General features: G+C 46.3%; 1 protein-coding gene across 1 annotated transcript in view; it reads left to right on the forward strand.

The window, feature by feature from the left end:
• The window catches only part of LOC143958853 (DC-STAMP domain-containing protein 2-like), a 45,468-nt gene that overhangs the window by 19,664 nt on the left and 3,747 nt on the right, over window positions 1–22,057 (forward strand). The window contains exons 2-9 of the mRNA XM_077467834.1: window positions 9,679–10,257; window positions 11,707–11,877; window positions 16,788–16,889; window positions 17,293–17,481; window positions 18,127–18,192; window positions 19,354–19,567; window positions 20,232–20,389; window positions 21,893–22,057. Coding sequence (XP_077323960.1) covers window positions 9,801–10,257; window positions 11,707–11,877; window positions 16,788–16,889; window positions 17,293–17,481; window positions 18,127–18,192; window positions 19,354–19,567; window positions 20,232–20,389; window positions 21,893–22,057 — 1,522 coding nt within the window. The 5' untranslated portion in view covers window positions 9,679–9,800. The remainder of the gene's footprint in view (window positions 1–9,678; window positions 10,258–11,706; window positions 11,878–16,787; window positions 16,890–17,292; window positions 17,482–18,126; window positions 18,193–19,353; window positions 19,568–20,231; window positions 20,390–21,892) is intronic.

Genomic DNA, 22,057 nt, shown 5'->3' on the forward strand with positions numbered 1-22,057 from the left:
CTAAATATTGTGAATCTAAATAATGTGAAAATCATTTAGTGAAAAATGCTTTCAAAAATCAATCATCAAATAAAAAACATTTGTCTGTGACTCAGATGTCCAATAAATTTGAAAAACAAAAATCAAAAAGTCAAAAGATGTATAATGGTGCAACACAGTGTAGAAGATATCCCATGTGAATGTACAACAAAAATGTAGTCGATCTTGTTTGTTCAAACAAAAATAGTGCTTGACCACGTGAACCCTTCACCTCTGTAAATCAATAGTGAATGGAGGCTTACCAGATCACCGGTCGGTATGCGCAGATACGGACACATAGACGTTTCGATGCGGAAAGCCGGAAAACGTCCCACTACTTCGGATATCTCGTAATCACCTGATTTGATCACCTGAGCTGATTTGGTGACTACGAGGCATTCGAAGGAGTGGGTTGTCTTCCGGCTTCCTGTATCGAAACTCCTACGTGTTCGCATCCGCGCAGACCGGCTTACGAGAGGATCCGAGCTGATTGGGTGATTACGAGATATCCGAAGTAGTGGGTCGTTTTCCGGCTTTCCGCATAGAAATGTCTATGTGTCCGTATCTGCGCATACCGACCGGTGATCTGGTAAGCCTCCATTCACTATTGATTTACAGAGGTGAAGGGTCCACGTGGTCAAGCACTATTTTTGTTTGAACAAACAAGATCGACTACACTTTTGTTGTACATTCACATGGGATATCTTCTACACTGTGTTGCACCATTATACATTTTTTCATTTTTGGTTTTTGTTTTTCAAATTTATTGTTTTTTATTTGATGATTGATTTTTGAAAGCATTTTTCACTAAATGATTTTCACATTATTTAGATTCACAATATTTAGATCCCCATGATTTAGGTTTTTTACTAAAATTTATAAATTTTCTTAATAAGTCACATTTATATTCAGAGGTTAAGTGTGCACTTTTATTTTTTATTTTTTTTACTGTCCACTGCCCTACTGACACCATTTACTGCTCTACTGACACTGTCCACTGCTCTACTGACACCATTTACTGCCTTACTGACACTGTCCACTGCCCTACTGACACCATTTACTGTTCTACTGACACTGTCCACTGCTCTACTGACACTGTCCACTGCCCTACTGACACCATTTACTGCCCTACTGACACCGTCCACTGCTCTACTGGCTGACAGTGTCCACTTTTAAGGTAGGCTATTTTCACTGACATTTCTTTTATTAATCGAATCATATTTCATGGGTACACTAAATGCTTTTGTTTTATTTAATCATGCCCCTTTAAGTCCCCCCACTTTTAATGCAATTTGGCTATAGCAGGCATGTCCAAAGTCCGGCCCGCGGGCCAATTGCCGACCGCAGTCCGGTTCTGAATGGCCCGCCTGGTAATCTAAACATATATATCTTTTGTGGCCCCCAATGATCTCCCAGCGCCGGGGGGCACAAAAGATATATAGTCTGGCTGCATTGGAGATAGGAGGCTGTACGAGTGCCGTGCACACAGGAGTATTTCCTGTTTACACGGCAGCCTCTGTAATAGGAAGTCCCATCTCCGCCATTGGACGACTGTTCTGTCCATCAAAGGAGGTGGGACTTTCTCTTAAAGAGGCCACTGTGTAAACAGGAGATTCTCCTGTTCTTTGGCGCTCGTCCAGCCCCCTCCATGTCCTCTCCAAGGCTGCACTGATGGCAGTGGTAAGTACATTCCTGGCTAATGGTGGCTGCATTCCTGGCTAATGTTGGCTGCATTCCTGGCAGGGGCGCAACTATAGGGGGTGCAGCAGTCGCGACTGCAACTGGGCCCTGTGATGCAGGGGGCCCATGCAGCCTCCTCTACATATGGCCGGAAGCCGTATAGGCAGCTAGGGGTACCAGTGCACCATGCACACAGGTGGCTGGAGGAGGAGGGTGACTATCAGAGCTCCATGCTCGACTATCGCACTGGCTGCTCTTTAGTTGTGCATTCCCCGCATGACCTGTGTCCTCGGCCGGCTCCTCAGAGTACCCCTCTCCTGCTCCATGCATTGCCGCTCAGTCCGATGTCTTTTCTCCCCCCCCCCCCCCCCCCGAGTCCGGCCCACACTGCACTGCATACTTCTCCCGGGTAAACAATCTTTAAGCACACAGATGCAGTGCAGCCCTATGAAAGCCCCCCGGAGGACACTGCAGGCTTGTCGCCCAGCCCCCCTCCTCCCCCGTCATACAAAGATGATGAAAGGTCTTTCTGGGAGATATGCTGATCACCTGTCCAGCACACTGGTTGGAGCCCAGGCCAACATGGATGAGTGCGCGGCCTACAGCTTGGTCATGGTGAGTGAGAGGACCCCATCCCCCACATACCATTACATACCCCCTTCATCTCCCCCTGGGGACAGGGACCCCCTTCTCACGTGGGGACAGGGACCCCCATCTCCCCTGGGGACAGGGACCCCTTCTCACCTGGGGGCAGTAACTTCATCTGCCCTGGAGAAAAGGACCTCATCTCTTCTGGGGATGGGGACCCCATCCTGCCTAGGGACAGTCCCCCAATGGGGCACCTAAAAATGTAAAGAAAAATAATTAAAGCGGGAGTCCACCGGGACTTTTTTAAAGGGTGGACCTCCGCTTTAAAAAAAACTACTGATACCAGTGGTGGAACTACAGGGCTCACAAAGGTCATACCTGTGACCACGCCCAGGAGTTACACCGCCGGACTCGGAGGGAAGGGCCCTGACTGGAGTTCAGGGGGGCCCTTCATGGTTTCTTGCATCAGGGCCCTGAAGGTTCTAGTTACGCCACTGATTCCTGGCTAATGGTGGGTGCATTCCTGGCAATGGTGGGTGCATTGCTGGCAATGGTGGGGGCTGCATTCCCAGCAATGGTGGGCACGCAGATGGGCACTGACCCTTATTTTGCTTCACAGTTTTTTATTTAAAATTTTAAGGTTTTTTCCTGAAACTTCCCTCTTATTCGGCAATAAATACGGTATACCCAAATAACACGCCTGAGCTCATCTCTTCAACACACACAGCCAAAAAGGCAAGAGAATTCTTGTTGGGCCGTGTATTAGTGTTCGAACGAACACACTTAGACCGAATTTTAATGGTTCAAAGAATGTCAGGCAAAATGGTCGGCCCTCGCGCATGTTCTCTTCATCAAATCTGGCCCTCTTTGAAAAAAGTTTGGACACCCCTATAGCAACTGTTCACTGTAGCACACTTCATTACTACTCTTTTTGGGTAACCCAAGGTTTTTTACAATCCTATAGCGTGTACTACAAAAAAAATTGCCATGCGCCGTGAAAATATTCGGGTTTGGCTTGAAGAAAAGGTGGCAACCCTAGCTGCAGTATGTTCCCAGCACTATAGGGGGCAGTGTGGGGATTTCTGCCATAGAAAATCAGTGACTGGCAGAGAGTCCTCTATACCCCAATCCTACACCAACCCTAAGGGATCGGGGGGGGGGGGTCAGTAAAAGTAGACCACTGCTTTATGGATTTCTGTATGTATTGCGTTATATTTGACACGGATCAGGCTCAGAGGAAGCGGAGGGAGGAGAGTTGTGGGGGAGAAATCCGGGGAGATCTCATTATAATAAATATTATAGTGTCTGTAATCCCCATGTTGTAAGTTCATGAAAATCCCCCCTCCCCCCAGGACAAGTAACAACTGATGAGGTGGCACTGGTGGGCACTGAGAGGTGGCATAAAATGAACCTCCACCCCGGTCTCAAGTCTTTTGCATATTTTAACAGATTTTCTTCTAAGATTGCCCTGTATTTGGCGCCATCCATCTTCCCATCAACTTCCAGCTTCCCTGTCCCTGCTGAAGAAAGGAATCCCCACCACATGATGCTGCCACCACCATGTTTCACGGTGGGGATGGTGTGTTCAGGGTGATGTGTAGGGTTCGTTTTCCGCCACACATAGAAAAATTATATACAAATGCACCCCCCCCAGTCCTGGCAAGGGTTCCCCAGAAAATTGGTTCCTACCACAAATGGATGAGGTAGGGACCAATCCCACTTGAGGCAGGAACCAATTTTCTGGGGAACCCTTGCCAGGACTGAACCAATCCCACTTGAGGTAGGAACATAGTTGCCAATGGTCCCGAATTTCCCAGGACATTCCCGGGATTAGGACATTTGTCCCAAATTAATTTTGTCCCGGGAAATTCGGCTTGTCCCGGGAAATTCAAATTTCCCATTTTTCACCACTGGCCGCTAGAGGTCCGCGGCGGCTGCCATTTTTAAGAAGACCAGAAGTTGGTCTTCAATAGAGAAAGCCGCCCACCCCCGCTGCCAGTGTGTGTGTGTGTGTGTGTGAAGTGCAGTGGGCGGCGCCACAGTTCAAAGTCTCCGCGCGGCAACGATGGCATGTCGGGGGCCAGTCTGTTGATGTCGGGGGCCAGCGGTATGTTGGGGGCCAGTCTGTGGATGTGGGGGGCCAGTGGTATGTTGGGGGCCAGTCTGGGGATGTCGGGGGCCAGTCTGTGGATGTGGGGGCCAGTCTGGGGATGTCGGGGGCCAGTGGTATGTTGGGGGCCAGTCTGTGGATGTGGGGGGCAGTCTGGAGATGTGGGGGCCAGTCTGGGGATGTCGGGGGGCAGTCCGTGGATGTCGGGGGCCAGTGGTATGTCGGGGGCCAGTCTGTGCAGTATGTAGGGGTCAGTCTGTGGATGTCGGGGGCCAGTCTGAATGTTGGGGGCCAGGCTGTGCAGTATGTGGGGGCCAGTCTGTGGATGTGGGGGCCAGTCTGGAGATGTGGGGGCCACTCTGGGGATGTCGAGGGCCAGTCTGTGGATGTCGGGGGCCAGTCGGAATGTTGGGGGCCAGTCTGTGCAGTATGTGGGGGCCAGTCTGTGGATGTGGGGGCCAGTCTGGGGATGTCGGGGGCCAGTCCGTGGATGTTAGGGGCCAGTGGTATGTCGAGGGCCAGTGGTATGTCGGGGGCCAGTGGTATGTCGGGGGCCAGTCTGTGCAGTATGTGGGGGCCAGTCTTTGGATGTCGGGGGCCAGTCTGAATGTTGGGGGCCAGTCTGTGCAGTATGTGGGGGTCAGTCTGGAGATGTGGTGGCCAGTCTGTGCAGTATGTGGGGGCCAGTCTGGAGATGTGGGGGCCGTATGTGGGGGCCAGTCTGTGGATGTGGGGGGCAGTTTGTGCAGTATGTGGGGGCCAGTCTGTGCAGTATGTGGGGGCCAGTCTGTGCAGTATGCGGGGGCCAGTCTGTGGATGTGGGGGCCAGTCTGTGGATGTGGGGGGGGCGGTCTGGAGATGTGGGGGCCAGTCTGGAGTATGTGGGGGCCAGTCTGTGGATGTGGGGGGGGGGGCGGTCTGTGGATGTCAGAGGGGCACCAGATGTAAGGAGGGGCTCCGCTGATGGACACAGATGAGAGGAAGGTACAGTGCCTTGCGAAAGTATTCGGCCCCCTTGAACTTTTCAACCCTTTGCCACATTTCAGGCTTCAAACATAAAGATATAAAATTTAATTTTTTTGTGAAGAATCACCAACAAGTGGGACACAATTGTGAAGTGGAACGAAATCTATTGGATATTTTAAACTTTTTTAGCAAATAAAAAACTGAAAAGTGGTGCGTGCAAAATTATTCAGCCCCTTTACTTTCAGTGCAGCAAACTCACTCCAGAAGTTCAGCGAGGATCTCTGAATGATCCAATGTTGTCCTAAATGACTGATGGTGATAAATAGAATCCACCTGTGTGTAATGAAGTCTCTGTATAAATGCACCTACTCTGTGATAGTCTCAGGGTTCTGTTGAAAGCGCAGAGAGCATCATGAAGACCAAGGAACACACCAGGCAGGTCCGTAATACTGTTGGGGAGAAGTTTAAAGCCGGATTTGGATACAAAAAGATTTCCCAAGCTTTAAACATCCCAAGGAGCACTGTGCAAGCGATCATTTTGAAATGGAAGGAGTATCAGACCACTGCAAATCTACCAAGACCTGGCCGTCCCTCTAAAATTTCAGCTCAGACAAGGAGAAGACTGATCAGAGATGCAGCCAAGAGGCCCATGATCACTCTGGATGAACTGCAGAGAACTACAACTGAGGTGGGAGAGTCTGTCCATAGGACAACAATCAGTCGTACGCTGCACAAATAGGGTTGCCACCTGTCCAGAATTCACCCGGACAGTCCAGGTTTTAGAGCCTGTGTCCAGGTTTCAGTCCACCTGAAACCCAGACACATCAGTGGCAGCCCTGCAGCACCATTCCTCCTATCCCTCTCTCCCCTCCTGTTGGCTTCCAGTGCTTTTAATTATATTGGCGGGAGGGGGCACTTTAACTGGGGGACAGACTGACCTAGAGGGGATTATACTGGGGGACATACTGACCCTGGGGGGATTATACTGGGGGACAGACTGACCTAGGGGGGAATTATACTGGGGGGCAGACTGACCTAGGGGATTATACTGGGGGAAAGACTGACCTATGGGGATTATACTGGGGAACAGACTGACCTATGGGGATTGTACTGGGGGACAGACTGACCTAGGGGGAATTTTAATGGGGGACAGACTGACCTAGGGGGGATTATACTGTGGGACAGACTGACCTGGGGGATTATACCGGGGGGACAGACTGACCTGGGAGGGATTATACTGGGGGACAGACTGACCAGGGGGGGATTTTACTGGGGGAAAGACTGACCTAGGAGGGATTATACCGGGGGACAGACTCACCTAGGGGGGATTATACTGGGGAACAGACTGACGTAGGGGGGATTATACTAGGGGACAGACTCACCTAGGGGGGAATATACTGGGGGACAGACTGAGCTGAGGGGGATTATATTGTAGGGCAGACTGACCTGGGGGGGGCATGTACTGGGGTACAGACTGACCTGGGAGGGGGGACTGTACCGGGGGATAGACTGATCTTGTTTGATTTAACTACACTCCTTAAGCTTCTCCCATTATTAACACAATTTGGCCACACCCACTGTTCGTCACAGGACGCTAAATCAAAAAAATATGTCATAGGTCTAAAATAGGCCTAGTGCTGACAGCACAGCCGATAACCCCTAGGGATGTTGTAAATAAGATGGACCGGTCCGTAGATAAAATGTAGCTATATGTTTTATTTATGGTACAACTTTAATACATGTATATTCAAATTTACGTCACGGGACGCTACATGCACTGCAATACTACTCTTCTTGTCTTTTACAATCCTATAGTGTAGTGTAGTTTGTAAAAAACATTTTCGCTAATGTGTTTGGGTTTGGCTTGATGAAAAGGTGGCAACCCTATGCACAAATCTGGCCTTTATGGAAGAGTGGCAAGAAGAAAGCCATTTCTCAAAGATATCCATAAAAAGTCTCGTCTAAAGTTTGCCACAAGCCACCTGGGAGACACACCAAACATGTGGAAGAAGGTGCTCTGGTCAGATGAAACCAAAATCGAACTTTTTGTCCACAATGCAAAACGATATGTTTGGCGTAAAAGCAACACAGCTCATCACCCTCAACACACCATCCCCACTGTCAAACATGGTGGTAGCAGCATCATGGTTTGGGCCTGCTTTTCTTCAGCGGGGACAGGGAAGATGGTTAAAATTGAGGGGAAGATGGATGCAGCCAAATACAGGACCATTCTGGATGAAAACCTGTTGGAGTCTGCAAAAGACCTGAAACTGGGACGGAGATTTATCTTCCAACAAGACAATGATCCCAAACATACAGCAAAATCTACAAAGGAATGGTTCACAAATAAACGTATCCAGGTGTTAGAATGGCCAAGTCAAAGTCCAGACCTGAATCCAATCGAGAATCTGTGGAAAGAGCTGAAAACTGCTGTTCACAAACGCTCTCCATCCAACCTCACTGAGCTCCAGCTGTTTTGCAAGGAAGAATGGGCAAGAATTTCAGTCTCTCGATGTGCAAAACTGATAGAGACATACCCCAAGCGACTTGCAGCTGTAATCACAGCAAAAGGTGGCTCTACAAAGTATTAACGCAAGGGGGCCGAATAATTTTGCACGCCCCACTTTTCATTTTTTATTAGTTAAAAAAGTTTCAAAAATCCAATAGATTTCATTCCACTTCACAATTGTGTCCCACTTGTTGGTGATTCTTCACAAAAAATAAAAATGTTATATCTTTATGTTTGAAGCCTGAAATGTGGCAAAAGGTTGAAAAGTTCAAGGGGGGCGAATACTTTCGCAAGGCACTGTACCTCTGATGGGGCACCTGATGTAAGGACAGACTCCGATTGGGAAACCTGATGGCATCTGGTGGCAGGCAACATGGCTAGTGACACGCTCATGGCTCCCACTGATTCTGCATTATGGTGAGTTGAATGATTTCATTTTATATTACAATGTAATAATAGAAATAATGCGCTTCAGTCATCCTGACACCATAACAGTCATGGTGCCGGGATGATTGAAGCGCCAACACCAGGTATTTGGAGTATCTTTATCTGCTGATTGTCAAACTCTGGAAAACACATTGCTATTGTGGTGTAGGACCGGGGGGCTGCTGTCTCTCCACCCCCCCCCCCTTTACCTCTCCATCCCGCATTCATCTCAGACTCTAACCACACCCCTTTGAGCCACGTCCCATGTAAGCCACGCCCACTATTTCACGTAGACCACGCCCATATTTTGCCGCTGCACGCAAAGCCACATTTTTACCTTTTTCTATGCCACACATTTTTACCTTTTTCTATGCCACACCTATAACTGCATGCCCCGCCCCCTAATTATAACACTACTTATAACACTACTCCGGAACCAATTTTCTGGGGAACCCTTGCCAGGACTGAACCAATCCCACTTGAGACAGGAATTACACATACACAGACATACATACAGACACATGCACACACATACATACAGACATACATACAGACACATGCACACACATACATACAGACATACATACAGACACATATACACACATACATACAGACACATGCACACACATACATGCAGACACATGCACACACATACATGCAGACACATGTACACACATACATACATGCACACACAGACACATGTGCGCACACACATACATACAGACACATGCATACACGTACATACAGACATGCATGCACAGACAGACATACATGTACAGGCATACATACGTACACACACATACATACAGACATACGTGCACACACATACATACAGACATACGTGCACACACATACATACAGGCATACAGACATACATACAGAAATACATACATGCATACAGACATACCTACATACAGACATACATACAGACATACATGCACACACACATACATACAGACATACATACACACACATGAATAAAGCCCTTTTAAAACAAATGTAGCTTGTAGCACAGTACTCTACCTTCCGGCTTCCTCATTCAGCTGGTACTGCACTGTAGGGGGAAGCAGAGAGCACAGCGCACTCCTCCGCACTCCACTCAGTGCCGGGATCTCTCATCTGACAGCCTCATCCCAGCACACCGGTCGGGCCGTTCAAAACCGGACCGCGGGGCCGGACTTTGGACATGCCTGCTTTATAAGAACACTTAATAATAATAATAAATAATAATATACATGTGAGATAACAGTGAGTGGTGAACACTTCATAATATATTATTTTCTATTTAAAAAATTGCAGAATTGAACAAGTGTTTGAAAAGTGAAAAGATTTGTTGTGGACAGGAAGGGGATTAATGTTTTTTTTTTTTGTTTCTCGCCAGATTCATATTCGGAGCTCCCGATTGCCACTGTTGCTATGGCAACCTTGTCTCTCTGTCTCCCTGTGCAGTGATTGGCTCCTCCCACTGGTGACATCACAGAGCAGGCACAGCTGACCAAAAAAATGAGCCGCACCTATCAGAGCCCTCTTAAGTATGTGTGCGGGTGTTGCTCCTACGCGTGCACTGCGTTCCGGGCCTGCTGCGGCGCGTGTTCACAATGTTGCCAGTGTTCCGAGGTCTGCGACCGGGACTGCTGCCCGGATTGGTGCCCCAGGGCCGCCGATCTGAAGGACCCCACTCAGATCACAGGGCTTGACCATTTCGCCGCCGACGACAAAAGAGCCGGAGGGCTGAAGGAGAGGGGCCGGTGGGCCAAATTCCTATCCAGCTTCTTTGCGTTCCTGATGGGATTGGTCCTCATCAGCATCTACGGCTATCTGGTGATCTTCTACGAGAGCTACAACATCTACTTCTGCATCTACTCCACCATCGCCATGGGCTTCTTCCTCTGCATCGGCATGGCCTTCTCCATCAACATCCGGGTCACCGTCTTCTTGATGATACCCCATCTCTTTTCCGGTGAGTTTCTAGAAGTCTTCAACAGGTTTTGGGTTTTCGTGATGCGTTTTTAAGAGTTCCAGTGGCATTTTTTTTCCTCTTTTTATTTTTTGGGGTTTTGAGACTTAAAAATACTTTATTTTCATTAGGACAATGTGCACTTTGGTGCATTTTCATGTGTTTTGAAGCATTCTGGTGCAGGTTGCACTTCTGTTAGAAGCAGTGGTCTGAACCAGGGTAGGGTTGCCACCTTATCCCTCCGAACACATATTAATTACACGGGTTCTGGGGCTGATTAAGGTGGTAATTAAACTCACTTGGTGCCAGGGGCAGACTGAAAACTCATGGGGCCCCCGGGCAATAGGAGATTATGGGGCCCCCAGGCAATAGGAGAAGATTATGGGGCCCTCGGCAATAGGAGAAGATTATGGGGCCTCTGGGCAATAGGAGATTAAGGGGCCTCCCGGGCAATAGGAGATTATGGGGCCCCCAGGCAATAGATTATGGCCACACATTATACACACACACACACAATATACACACACAGAATACACATAAACACACTGAATAGGCACTGGAGAAGCGGGGCAGCTATAATCTTGGGATTTAAAAAAAAAAAACACAGATTTTTACATACTGTCCCTGGTTTTATTGAGGCTGGCAACCCTGATGGGGTCCCTTGGTGGCATGGGGCCCTCGGGCAGTGGCCTAGAGCCCGAATGGTCAGTCCGCCCCTGCTTGGTGCCTTATCTGCATTAAATTAGCCTCGGAACCCGTGTAATTCATATGTGTTCGAGTTTAAAGGGATGAGGTGGCAACTCTAGTACAAAGGGCCATTGCAATACATGGTGATCACTGTCTGTTTTGGGCGTCGTTATCCTTCAGGGCCATATGAATACACAGCGAACACCGCACATGCGTTCCAGAAGTGGTTTCAGAAACGCACTGGAAAGCACCTGGTGTAGATGAACCCAAAGACAGTACGTTACCACACTCGGGGCTGTTTCACGCTGCAGTTTCTGCATTACCGACGCATTTTTTCCATGCACTTTCACGCTCATTTTTATACGTTTTCAATGCATTCTTGTGCGTTTCTTCCTCTTTTTTTATTTTGACACCTTAAAGTGGAGGGCCACCCAAAAAAAAATATGCATTAATAAAATAAAAAATAAAAAAATAATAATAAAAGAAAAAAAATGTACTTACCTGAAACTCTGTTGCTAGGCAGTCTTCCTAATCTGCCTCTTCCTATTCCGCGGCGCTTCCTCCTCTTCGTTGAGCGTCCCCGTTGCCTTTTGGGACATGTGTGTCCCAGAAGGCAACAGGGTCAATGTTAAGTTAATGACGCCTCCAATGCAGGTCGCATGCCCAGTCGCATGGTGCAGACGTTTCATGCAATCCAGTTCATGTTCTAAAAAATGTCTTGTTGTATTAATTAAAAAAAAAAAAAATTCTCTCTCTCTCTCTTAGGATACGTGAGGACCATCATCCTGCTCATCATCCTTTCCATGGCCATGAATGGACCAGCTGCCAACGTGTTGGAGAACGTTCAGCGGGTCACGAATTCCAGCGCCTGTGGTGTGCAAGTAGTCATGAATCAGACCATCGAGATCGCGGAGCGCGTCAAGGAACCGCTAAGGAGTAAGTAGAATTATTGTGGCCCTTAGGGCCCCTTCATAACGGCAGTGCTGGGACAATTTGGTGCCCAGGGCGAAGATGACAACCACCCCTTATACCAGCTCTGCCGCCCAGGGCACCCGTCCCTCCCACCCACCCCTTGTACCGGCCCTGCCGCCCAGGGCACCCGTCCCTCCCACCCACCCCTTGTACCGGCCCTGCCGCCCAGGGCACCCGTCCCTCCCACCCACCTCTTGTACCGGCTCTGCCGCCCAGGGCACCCGTCCCTCCTGCCTACCCCTTGTACCAGCTCTGCCGCCCAGGGCACCCGTCCCTCCCGCCCACCCCTTGTACCAGCTCTGCTGCCCAGGGCACCCGTCCCTCCCACCTACCCCTTGTACCAGCTCTTCCGCCCAGGGCACCCATCCCTCCCACCCACCCCTTGTACCGGCCCTGCCGCCCAGGGCACCCGTCCCTCCCGCCCACCTCTTGTACCGGCTCTGCCGCCCAGGGCACCCGTCCCTCCCGCCTACCCCTTGTACCAGCTCTGCCGCCCAGGGCACCTGCCCCTCCCTCCCGCCCACCCCTTGTACCAGCTCTGCCGCTCAGGGCACCCATCCCTCCCGCCCACCTCTTGTACCAGCTCTGCATAACAGAGCCCTGATTGATGTATTGCATTGGTGCGCTCAGTGCATCGCAACAACAAATCTGCACTGCAATGCACCACCCTCCTCCATGCACCTCAATTGCAGCGCACTGAGCTGCAACAAACACCAGCCTACATATTTTTTGGGTGTTGAGTTGCATTGCGGCCGATTCTTTCAGCCCCCGGAAGGTTTACCTCCCTTCAATGACCAGGCCATTTTTTTATTTATTTTTTGATGCAGCACTGCGTTACTTTAACTGGCAATTGCGCGGTCGTGTGATGTTGCACCCAAATAAAATTGATCTCCTTTTTCTTTTTTCCCACGAGCTTTCTTGGTATTTGATCACCTGCGTTTTTTTTTGTTTTGTTTTTTGCACTATAAACAAACAAAACTGACGATTTTGAAAAAAATATATATATTTTTTACTTTACTCATCCAATAAAAAAATAAAAAAATGAAAAAGCAAATGTATTCATCAGTTTAGGCCGATATGTATTCTGCTACATATTTTTGGTGAAAAAAAAAAAAAAATCCCAATAAGTGTTGCACCCAAACAAAATTGACGTCCTTTTTTTCCCACAAATAGAGCTTTCTTTTGGTGGTATTTGCTGCATTTTTTTTTCTTTTTGCGCTATAAACAAAAAAAGAGCAACAATTTTGAAAAAAAAAAAAAACAATATTTTGTACTTTTTGCTATAATAAATATCCCAATTTTTATTTTTATTTTTAAAGCTAACGTTTCCTCAGTTTAGGCCGATATGTATTCTTCTACATATTTTTGGTAAAAAAAAAAAAAAAAAAATCCCAATAAGCGTCACACCCAAACAAAATTGACGTCCTTTTTTTCCCACAAATAGAGCTTTCTTTTGGTGGTATTTGCTGCGTTTTTTTTCTTTTTGCGCTATAAACAAAAAAGAGCAACAATTTTGAAAAAAAAAAAAACAATATTTTGTCGTTTTTGCTATAATAAATGTTTAAAGAAAAAAAAAATGCAAATTTTTCCTCAGTTTAAGCCGATATGTATTCTACATATTTTTGGTATAAAAAAAAATCGCAATAAGCGTATATTGATTCGTTTGTGCAGAAGTTATCGCGCCTACAAACTATGATATTTTTATGGCAATTTTTTTTTTTTTTTACTAGTAATGGCAGCAATCCGCGTTTTTTTTTTTTTTAGCATGACTGCGACAGATCGGACACCTGACTGACACTTTTCGAACTTGTTTTGGTAACCAGTCACATTACATTGATCGGTGCTAAAAATACGTACTGTTACTGTACTAATGACACTGGTAGGGAAGGGGTTAACATCAGGGGCCATCATTGCCTGATAGCTGATCACATGGTAAAGGGCCGGGACCAGTGATCACAGAGTGGGGCACGCGGGCAGCACGTCTATGGACGCCCTCCCGGCAAATTAACCGCTTCCTGACCAAACCGCCGCAGTTACACTACGGCAGGTTGGCTCCCCTGTGTGAACCGTCGCAGCTATATGTCGGCCCGCGGGGGCAGGATAGCAGGCGCGCACGTGCGCCCGCTGCACAGCTGGGGGTGCCGATGCTCGTGGCACGACGGTCGAGATGACCGCCGGCCACGAGCGATTGTGAGCAGGAGACACAGAACAGGGACAAGTGTGCGTAAACACACAAATCTCTGTTCTGACAGGAGTGACAGATCGTGTGTTCCTATGAGCTAGGAACCACGATCCGTCACTTCCTCTAGTCAGTCCCCTCCCCCCTTTAGTTAGAATCACCTCCCAGGGAACACAGTTAACCCCTTGATCGCCCCCTAGTGGTTAACCCCTTCACTGCCAGTGACATTTATACAGAAGTCGGTGCACTTTTATACCACTGATCGCTGTATCAATGCCAGTGGTCCCAAAAACATGTCATAATTGTCCGATGCGTCCACCATAATGTCGCAGTCAAGGATCGCAGATCGCCGCCATTACTAGTAAAAAAAAAATAAATAAATAAAAATACTATAAATCTATCCCCTATTTTGTAGACGCTATAACTTTTGCGCAAACCAATCAATATACGCTTATGGCGATATTTTTTGTTGGTTTTTTCTTTTACCAAAAATATGTAGAAAAATACATATCGGCTTAAACTGAGAAAAATTTAGCTTTTTAAAAAAAAAAAAATGGGGATATTTATTATAGCAAAAAGTGCAAAATATTGTGTGTTTTTGTTTTTCAAAATTGGCGCTCTTTTTTTGTTTATAGCGCAAAAAATAAACACCGCAGAGGTGATAAAATACCACCAAAAGAAAGCTCTGTTTTTTGTGGGGGGAAAAAAAGGACGTAAATTTTGTTTGGGTGCAACGTCACACGACCGCGCAATTGTCAGTTAAAGCGACACAGTGCCAAATCGCAAAAATAATGCTCTGGTCAGGGGCTGAAGCGGTTAAGCCTGCGCTGTAGCTGTCTTTCGGCTATAGGGTGGGCTTCAAATGGTTCATAACAAAGCAATTCTGTATATGAATAGATAGATATGTGAGGGATAGATAGATAGATAGATAGATAGATAGATAGATAGATAGATAGATAGATAGAGGGATTGATGGATAGATAGAGGGATCGATGGATAGATAGAAGGATCGATTGATAGAGCAATAGATAGAGGGATCGATGGATAGATAGAGGGATCAATAGATAGATACATAGATAGAGGGATTGATGGATAGATAGAGGGATTGATAGAAGGATCGATCGATAGAAGGATCGATTGATAGAGGGATCGATAGATAGAGGGATCGATAGATAGATAGAGGGATCGATAGATAGATAGAGGCATCGATGGATAGATAGAGGGATGGATAGATAGAGGGATGGATAGATAGAGGGATGGATAGATAGAGGGATGGATAGATAGAGGGATCGATAGATAGAGGGATCAATAGATAGAGGGATCAATAGATAGAGGGATCGATAGATAGAGGGATCGATGGATAGATAGAGGGATCGATAGATAGAGGGATCAATAGATAGAGGGATTGATGGATAGATAGAGGGATCGATAGAAGGATCGATTGATAGATAGATAGATAGATAGAGGGATCGATAGATAGATAGATAGAGGGATCGATAGAAGGATCGATTGATAGAGAGATAGATAGATAGATAGATAGATAGATAGATAGATAGATAGATAGATAGATAGATAGATAGATAGATAGATAGATAGAGGGATGGATAGATAGAGGGATCGATGGATAGATAGAGGGATCAATAGATAGAGGGATCAATAGATAGAGGGATCAATAGATAGAGGGATTGATGGATAGATAGAGGGATCGATAGAAGGATCGATTGATTGATAGATAGATAGATAGATAGATAGATAGATAGATAGATAGATAGATAGAGGGATCGATAGATAGAAAGATAGAGGGATCGATAGAAGGATCGATTGATAGAGAGATAGATAGATAGAGGGATTGATAGATAGATAGATAGATAGATAGATAGATAGATAGATAGATAGAGGGATCGAAAGATAGATAGATAGAGGGATTGATGGATAGATAGAGGGATCGATAGAAGGATCGATTGATAGAGGGATCGATAGATAGATAGAGGGATCGAAAGATAAATAGAGGGATCGATAGAGGCATCGATGGATAGATAGAGGGATGGATAGATAGAGGGATGGATAGATAGAGGGATGGATAGATAGAGGGATGGATAGATAGAGGGATCGATGGATAGATAGAGGGATCAATAGATAGATAGAGGGATTGATGGATAGATAGAGGGATCGATAGAAGGATCGATTGATAGATAGATAGATAGATAGAGGGATCGATAGATAGAGGGATCGATAGATAGATAGATAGAGGGATCGATAGATAGAGGGATCGATAGATAGATAGAGGGATCGATAGAAGGATCGATTGATAGAGAGATAGATAGATAGAGGGATCGATAGATAGATAGATAGATAGATAGAGGGATCGATAGATAGATAGATAGATAGATAGATAGATAGAGAGATAGATAGATAGAGGGATCGATAGATAGATAGATAGATAGATAGATAGATAGATAGATAGATAGATAGAGGGATCGATAGATAGAGGGATCGAAAGATAGATAGATAGAGGGATCGATAGAGGCATCGATGGATAGATAGAGGGATCGATAGATAGATAGATATTTATTATTATTATTAAAATGAAAGGTACACAAAGGCCAATATAAAGATCTTATTTCGGCGTTGAATCTTTGGGAATTGGACAATGGAGCATTTTAAACTTATGATGTATTTTTCTTCTCTCCTGCAGATGTTTTGAGCTACTTGAAGAATATTGCGGGCAAAGTAAGAACTGTCGCCGGAAAAGCTAAGAATTTCTTCCAAAAAGTCAGAGAACGGATGAAAGTGATTGGTAAGTAACATTTTCATGTTCGGGGTTTGGTGGGTAGAGATGGGGCTCCTCAAGTGAAGGAAAATAAAAAGCAGACGTCGCTAGATGTGTCTATTATCTGTAAAGATGACACCGGGGGGGGGGGGGGGGGGGGCATATATATATAGCATTCAATGTTACATTCACATATTCGCTGTCATTAAAAATACATGCAGTGAATGTTTGGTGAATGTCACATTCAATGCTTTATAAATATAGCACCACAAATGATAGTTTTTACCCTTTCCTTAAAGGGTTAGTTCACCTCAATTACTAGACCGGAAGAGGTGGACGAGGATAGGAGGGGGGCTTTTTTTTATTTTTTTATTTTACTTCTACTATCCATTCCTGTAGATGACATGACTGATTTTATTTTTTCTTGTAGGCAAGACACTCGGTCACATATGGGCCTTCATTCATAGTATCGGGGACATCTGCAATGAAGAGCTTTTAAACCCACATAAGAAGTGCACCAGGGCCTTCGTAGATGCCAAGAATAATTGCTTGGACATAGGAGCCGGCGTTCTTTGTAACATCGTAGACGGCTTCACATGGCTATGCGAAGTGGCCAAAGGTATGTTTGCTTTTTTTTGTTTTGTTTTTTTATTGTCAAAAAAATTAGGACTCGGCTGTCAGTGTGGTCAAGTTTATTTTCATGACCACCATTTTGCTTCTGATTGAAAATCGAATGTAGCAATGGATGAAAGGGGATATGTAATCCTTCATGAACTGGCACATTTTACGACTCATAAGGTCTTTTAAGAAATTCCACTTGAAACTTGTCTCCAGGAGAAAGAAGGCTAATTCATCCGACTCAGCAAACTTTCCTTGGTTGGTTGGTTAGTTGGTTGGTATGGGGAAAACACACCATATTCCCTGATAACCAAATTCTTAGGTGTTCATGAAGAGTTACATTGACCCCTGAACTGAAGTCTTGGAGAAACAAGGCTAATTTATCTGACCCATCAAACTTGCCTTCATTAGTTGGTTGGTTGGTTGCCCGCTATGGGGAAAACATACCAAAGTACCCTGATAACTGAACTCTTGGAGAAACAAGGCTAATTTTTTTGACGCATCAAACATGCCTTGGTTGGTTGGTTGGTATTTGGAAAACACACCACATCCCCTGATAACCAAATTCTTAGGTGTTGATGAAGAGTTACATTGACCTTATTACGACTTGACTCTAATCTTTATGCTTTCTGTTTTTCTTTTGCAGTTGCCACCGTCATCTGTGTCATACCATCCTACGTAGGAGAATATATACAGAAGAACATTAAAGCTCGTAAGTATAACAACATTTCTCAAAATTAAAGGCTAACTCCATCTTTTGGACCATGTTACCCCCATATTTAGGATGTAACATACCGTATATACTCGAGTATAGGCCGACCCGAATATAAGCCGAGGCCCCCAATTTACCCCCAAAAAAACTGGCAAACTTATTGACTCGTGTATAAGCCGAGGGTGAGACATGCCTGTCCATCCCTGTGTGTGTGTCCGTCCATCCCTGTGTGTCCGTCCATCCCTGTGTGTCCGTCCATCCATCCCTGTGTGTGTGTGTGTCCATCCATCCATCCATCCCTGTGTGTGTGTGTCTCCATCCATCCATCCATCCATCCCTGTGTGTGTCTCCATCCATCCATCCCTGTGTGTGTGTGTGTATCCATCCATCCATCCATCCCTGTGTGTGTGTGTGTATCCATGTGTATGTGTGTGTGTGTGTGTGTGTGTGTGTGTGTGTGTGTGTGTGTGTGTGTGTGTGTGTGTGTGTGTGTGTGTGTCCAGCCTACCTGTGTCCCGAGCCTTTGTCCCGAGCCTCCGTCCCGTGCCTTGCCTCCTTGCCTCCGTCCCGTGCCGTGCCTTGCCGCCGTGCCTTGCCTCCGTCCCGTCCCGTCCCGTGCCCTCTTCGTCGGCGCCTCGGCGGCCATTGTAAAATTCAAAAGCTGCGCCGCCGCCTTCGCCTGTGATAGGCGGAACACTGAATTTCCCAGCAGCCTGTGTTCCGCCTATCACGGACATCGTATCATCCTCGTCCGTAGTACGAGGATGATACGATGTCCGTGATAGGCGGAACACAGGCTGCTGGGAAATTCAGTGTTCCGCCTATCACAGGCGAAGGCGGAGCCGGAGGCGCGGCTTTTGAATTATAGAATGGCCGCTGTCTGTCTGCTCGACACGCTGATCGAGCGGGCAGACAGCGATGACTCGAGTATAAGCCGAGGGGGGCACTTTCAGCCTCAAAAAAGAGGCTGAAAATCTCGGCTTATACTCGAGTATATACGGTACTACAAATGGACCCTTCCACACCCAAACCATCCACCCCGTAAAGGAGTGTGGTGGTTCTTCTCCCTGGTTTGTAAAAGGTGGACTTAGCCTTCAAAATTTTTGTAAACCCGTAAAAAGAATCAGCAATAAATCTCTAACCTTGTTTCTCTTCTTGCAGCTGTCATAGTTATTTTACAAGATCTGAAGAATAAATTTGACTACAATATGACCATCAACTACGATCTTGGTGGAATAGTCAACTCTAGCAAGAGTGTATTCACCATTGCTAGTGACATCATGGAGGAAGTAAAACAGGATCTCGATCCTTACCGGGAGATCTTTCACATATTCACCTACTCTGTCTTCCTTATCGCCATCGTCACCTACTATTGGTAAGTACCATTTATTTTCCTTTTTTTTTTTTTAAGTAATGGGCTATCTTTTTCCTATCACTTCATCTACAGGGCCTACAGGGCCTACAAGCTACCAGCTGGGACTTTTAGCTCCTCAACAGCTTTAGGCCCCATGTACACCTCAGCCAGGGGTGGTTGGTGCTCAAATTTTTTTTTGGGGGGTGGGGGGTTTGGGAGCAAACTAACAAAAAAATTCTGGGGAAAAAAATCAATTGCAGCCTCACTGTGCCTATCAAATGCAGCCTCACTATGCCCCATCACATGCAGCCACTGTGCCCCATCACATGCAGCCACTGTGCCCATCATACCTGTTTGCTAATCATATGCAGCATGTGTGCCTATCATATGCATGCCTCTGTGTTCCCTCTCCGTCTGACCAGCAGAGATAGACCATGTCCTGTGTATACCATTTGTAACCCCCTTGGAGCTAGAGATAGACCATGTCCCGTGTATACCATTTGTAACCCACCTTGGAGCTAGAGATAGACCATGTCCCGTGTATACCATTTGTAATCCACCTTGGAGCTAGAGATAGACCATGTCCCGTGTATACCATTTGTAACCCACCTTGGAGCTAGAGATAGACCATGTCCCGTGTATACCATTTGTAACCCTTGCCTTCTTTCTTTCTTTTTTTTTCCAGGGCTTTCAGTTATCTTCGAAATTATACCAACGATGACAACTTTGACAACGTTTATATTACACGGAAATTCATTGGTATAGATGCAAGGAGGCTCAAGCAAGGCTTGACAACCCTACTGCCTCTCTCCAAGAAGGAATCTTACAAGCTGATCCGACCAAGTAAGCATGAGTTGTCTTAACTTTTTTTTACCCATCTTTAAATGAAGTCAGGGCTTCAGATTCAAGGTTGGATCCCCTGCCATGTTATTTTTGCTTTCTGTTTCCCTTCTATGGAGTTTTACACTCTCTACCCGTCCTACTGACCATTGTCACCTGGACTGAAAGTAAGAGAAGATCTAAAACTCTAAAAGTCAGTGATGGCAAACCTTGGCACCCCAGATGTTTTGGAACTACATTTCCCATGATGCTCATGCGCTCTGCAGTGTAATTGAGCATCGTTGGAAATGTAGTTCCAAAACATCTGGGGTACCAAGGTTCGCCATCACTACTCTAATGCCTCGTACACATGATCGGACTTTCTGGCGGACAATCCGACGGACTTTGCAGCTGAGGTCCTCCGGACTTTCAGACGAATTTCACACGATCATGCCAAAAGTCTGACGGATTCGAACGTGATGACGTAGAATAAGGAAGTTCATAGCCAGTAGCCAATAGCTGCCCTAGCGTCAGTTTTAGTCTGTCAGACTAGCACACAGACAAAAGGATTGTCCGCTAAAAGCTGAGTCCGGCCGAAAATTTTAAGCCAGTCTTATTTCTAGGTCCGCCGGACTTTTGGGAAGAAAAAGTCCGCTGGAGCCCACACACGATTGAATTGTCCGACGGACTCTGGTCCGCCGGAAAGTCTGATCGTGTGTACATGGCTTAAAGGGATTGATTGTAAAGTGATTTTTTTTTTATTTATTTTTTTTAAATAACAAACATGTTATACTTAGCTCCACTGTGCAGCTCGTTTTGCACAAAGTGGCCCCGAACCTGCTCTTCTGGGGTCCCTCGGCGGCTGTCTCTGCTTCCTCCCGCAGGTACTTCTCACGTTCATGCGAGCTCCCTCCCATGGTGAGAAGCATCTGTGGGCCCGCTCCCATGATACAGCCGGCGGCTATAGCCGCTCGCTGTATCACATGGCCCGGCGCTCCGCGTCAGTGGATGTGATTGACAGCAGCGCGAGCCAATGGCTGCGCTGCTTTCCATCCATCCACTCCAGCCAATCAGTGGCCAGGCTGAATGGTGGAAAGGACGAAGGGGGCGAGCGCGGGATTTTCGAGGGATGAGGTAAGTAAAACGGGGGGGGGGGGGGGCTCTGGGGGCGCAGACACTGTCAGATGTTTTTCACCTTAATGCATTAAGGTGAAAAAACATTTACAACCCCTTTAAGTTGTCTTGAAAACAGTAACAGGAGGGGAAATCCACTAATGGGGGCACTCAGGTAACACCATGGCAATGTGCCACTTTGGAGACATTTCCTCTCACTTCCTGTCACGTCTAGAAAACAGGAAGTGAAGAAAAACCCTCTCAAACAGGACAAAGATGGCAAAAATAATCTGACAGAGAATAAAACCCTTTCCCTACTTCATTTGAAATGGAAAAAAAATAATTAGATGTCGATATAAGATGATCATGATGTAACGTCACTCATCATTTTAATTTTTCTGTTCCACTTTACAGTGGCCTGGACATTGACCAAAAAGGAGAAAAAGGGATGTACGTTTGAGATCATGAATATATTCCGGAGCCTGTTGATCGTCTCTTTTATTATCGCTGCCGACTATGGTGTGTACTGGGCCATAGCAGCGATTTCTTCTGTCCTGAATGGGGACATTGTTGTGAAAG

This window comes from Lithobates pipiens, unplaced genomic scaffold (assembly GCF_037356315.1).
Source record: "Lithobates pipiens isolate NorthernLeopardFrog02 unplaced genomic scaffold, aLitPip1_a1.2 Scaffold_62, whole genome shotgun sequence".
Classification (NCBI taxonomy): Eukaryota; Metazoa; Chordata; class Amphibia; order Anura; family Ranidae; genus Lithobates; species Lithobates pipiens.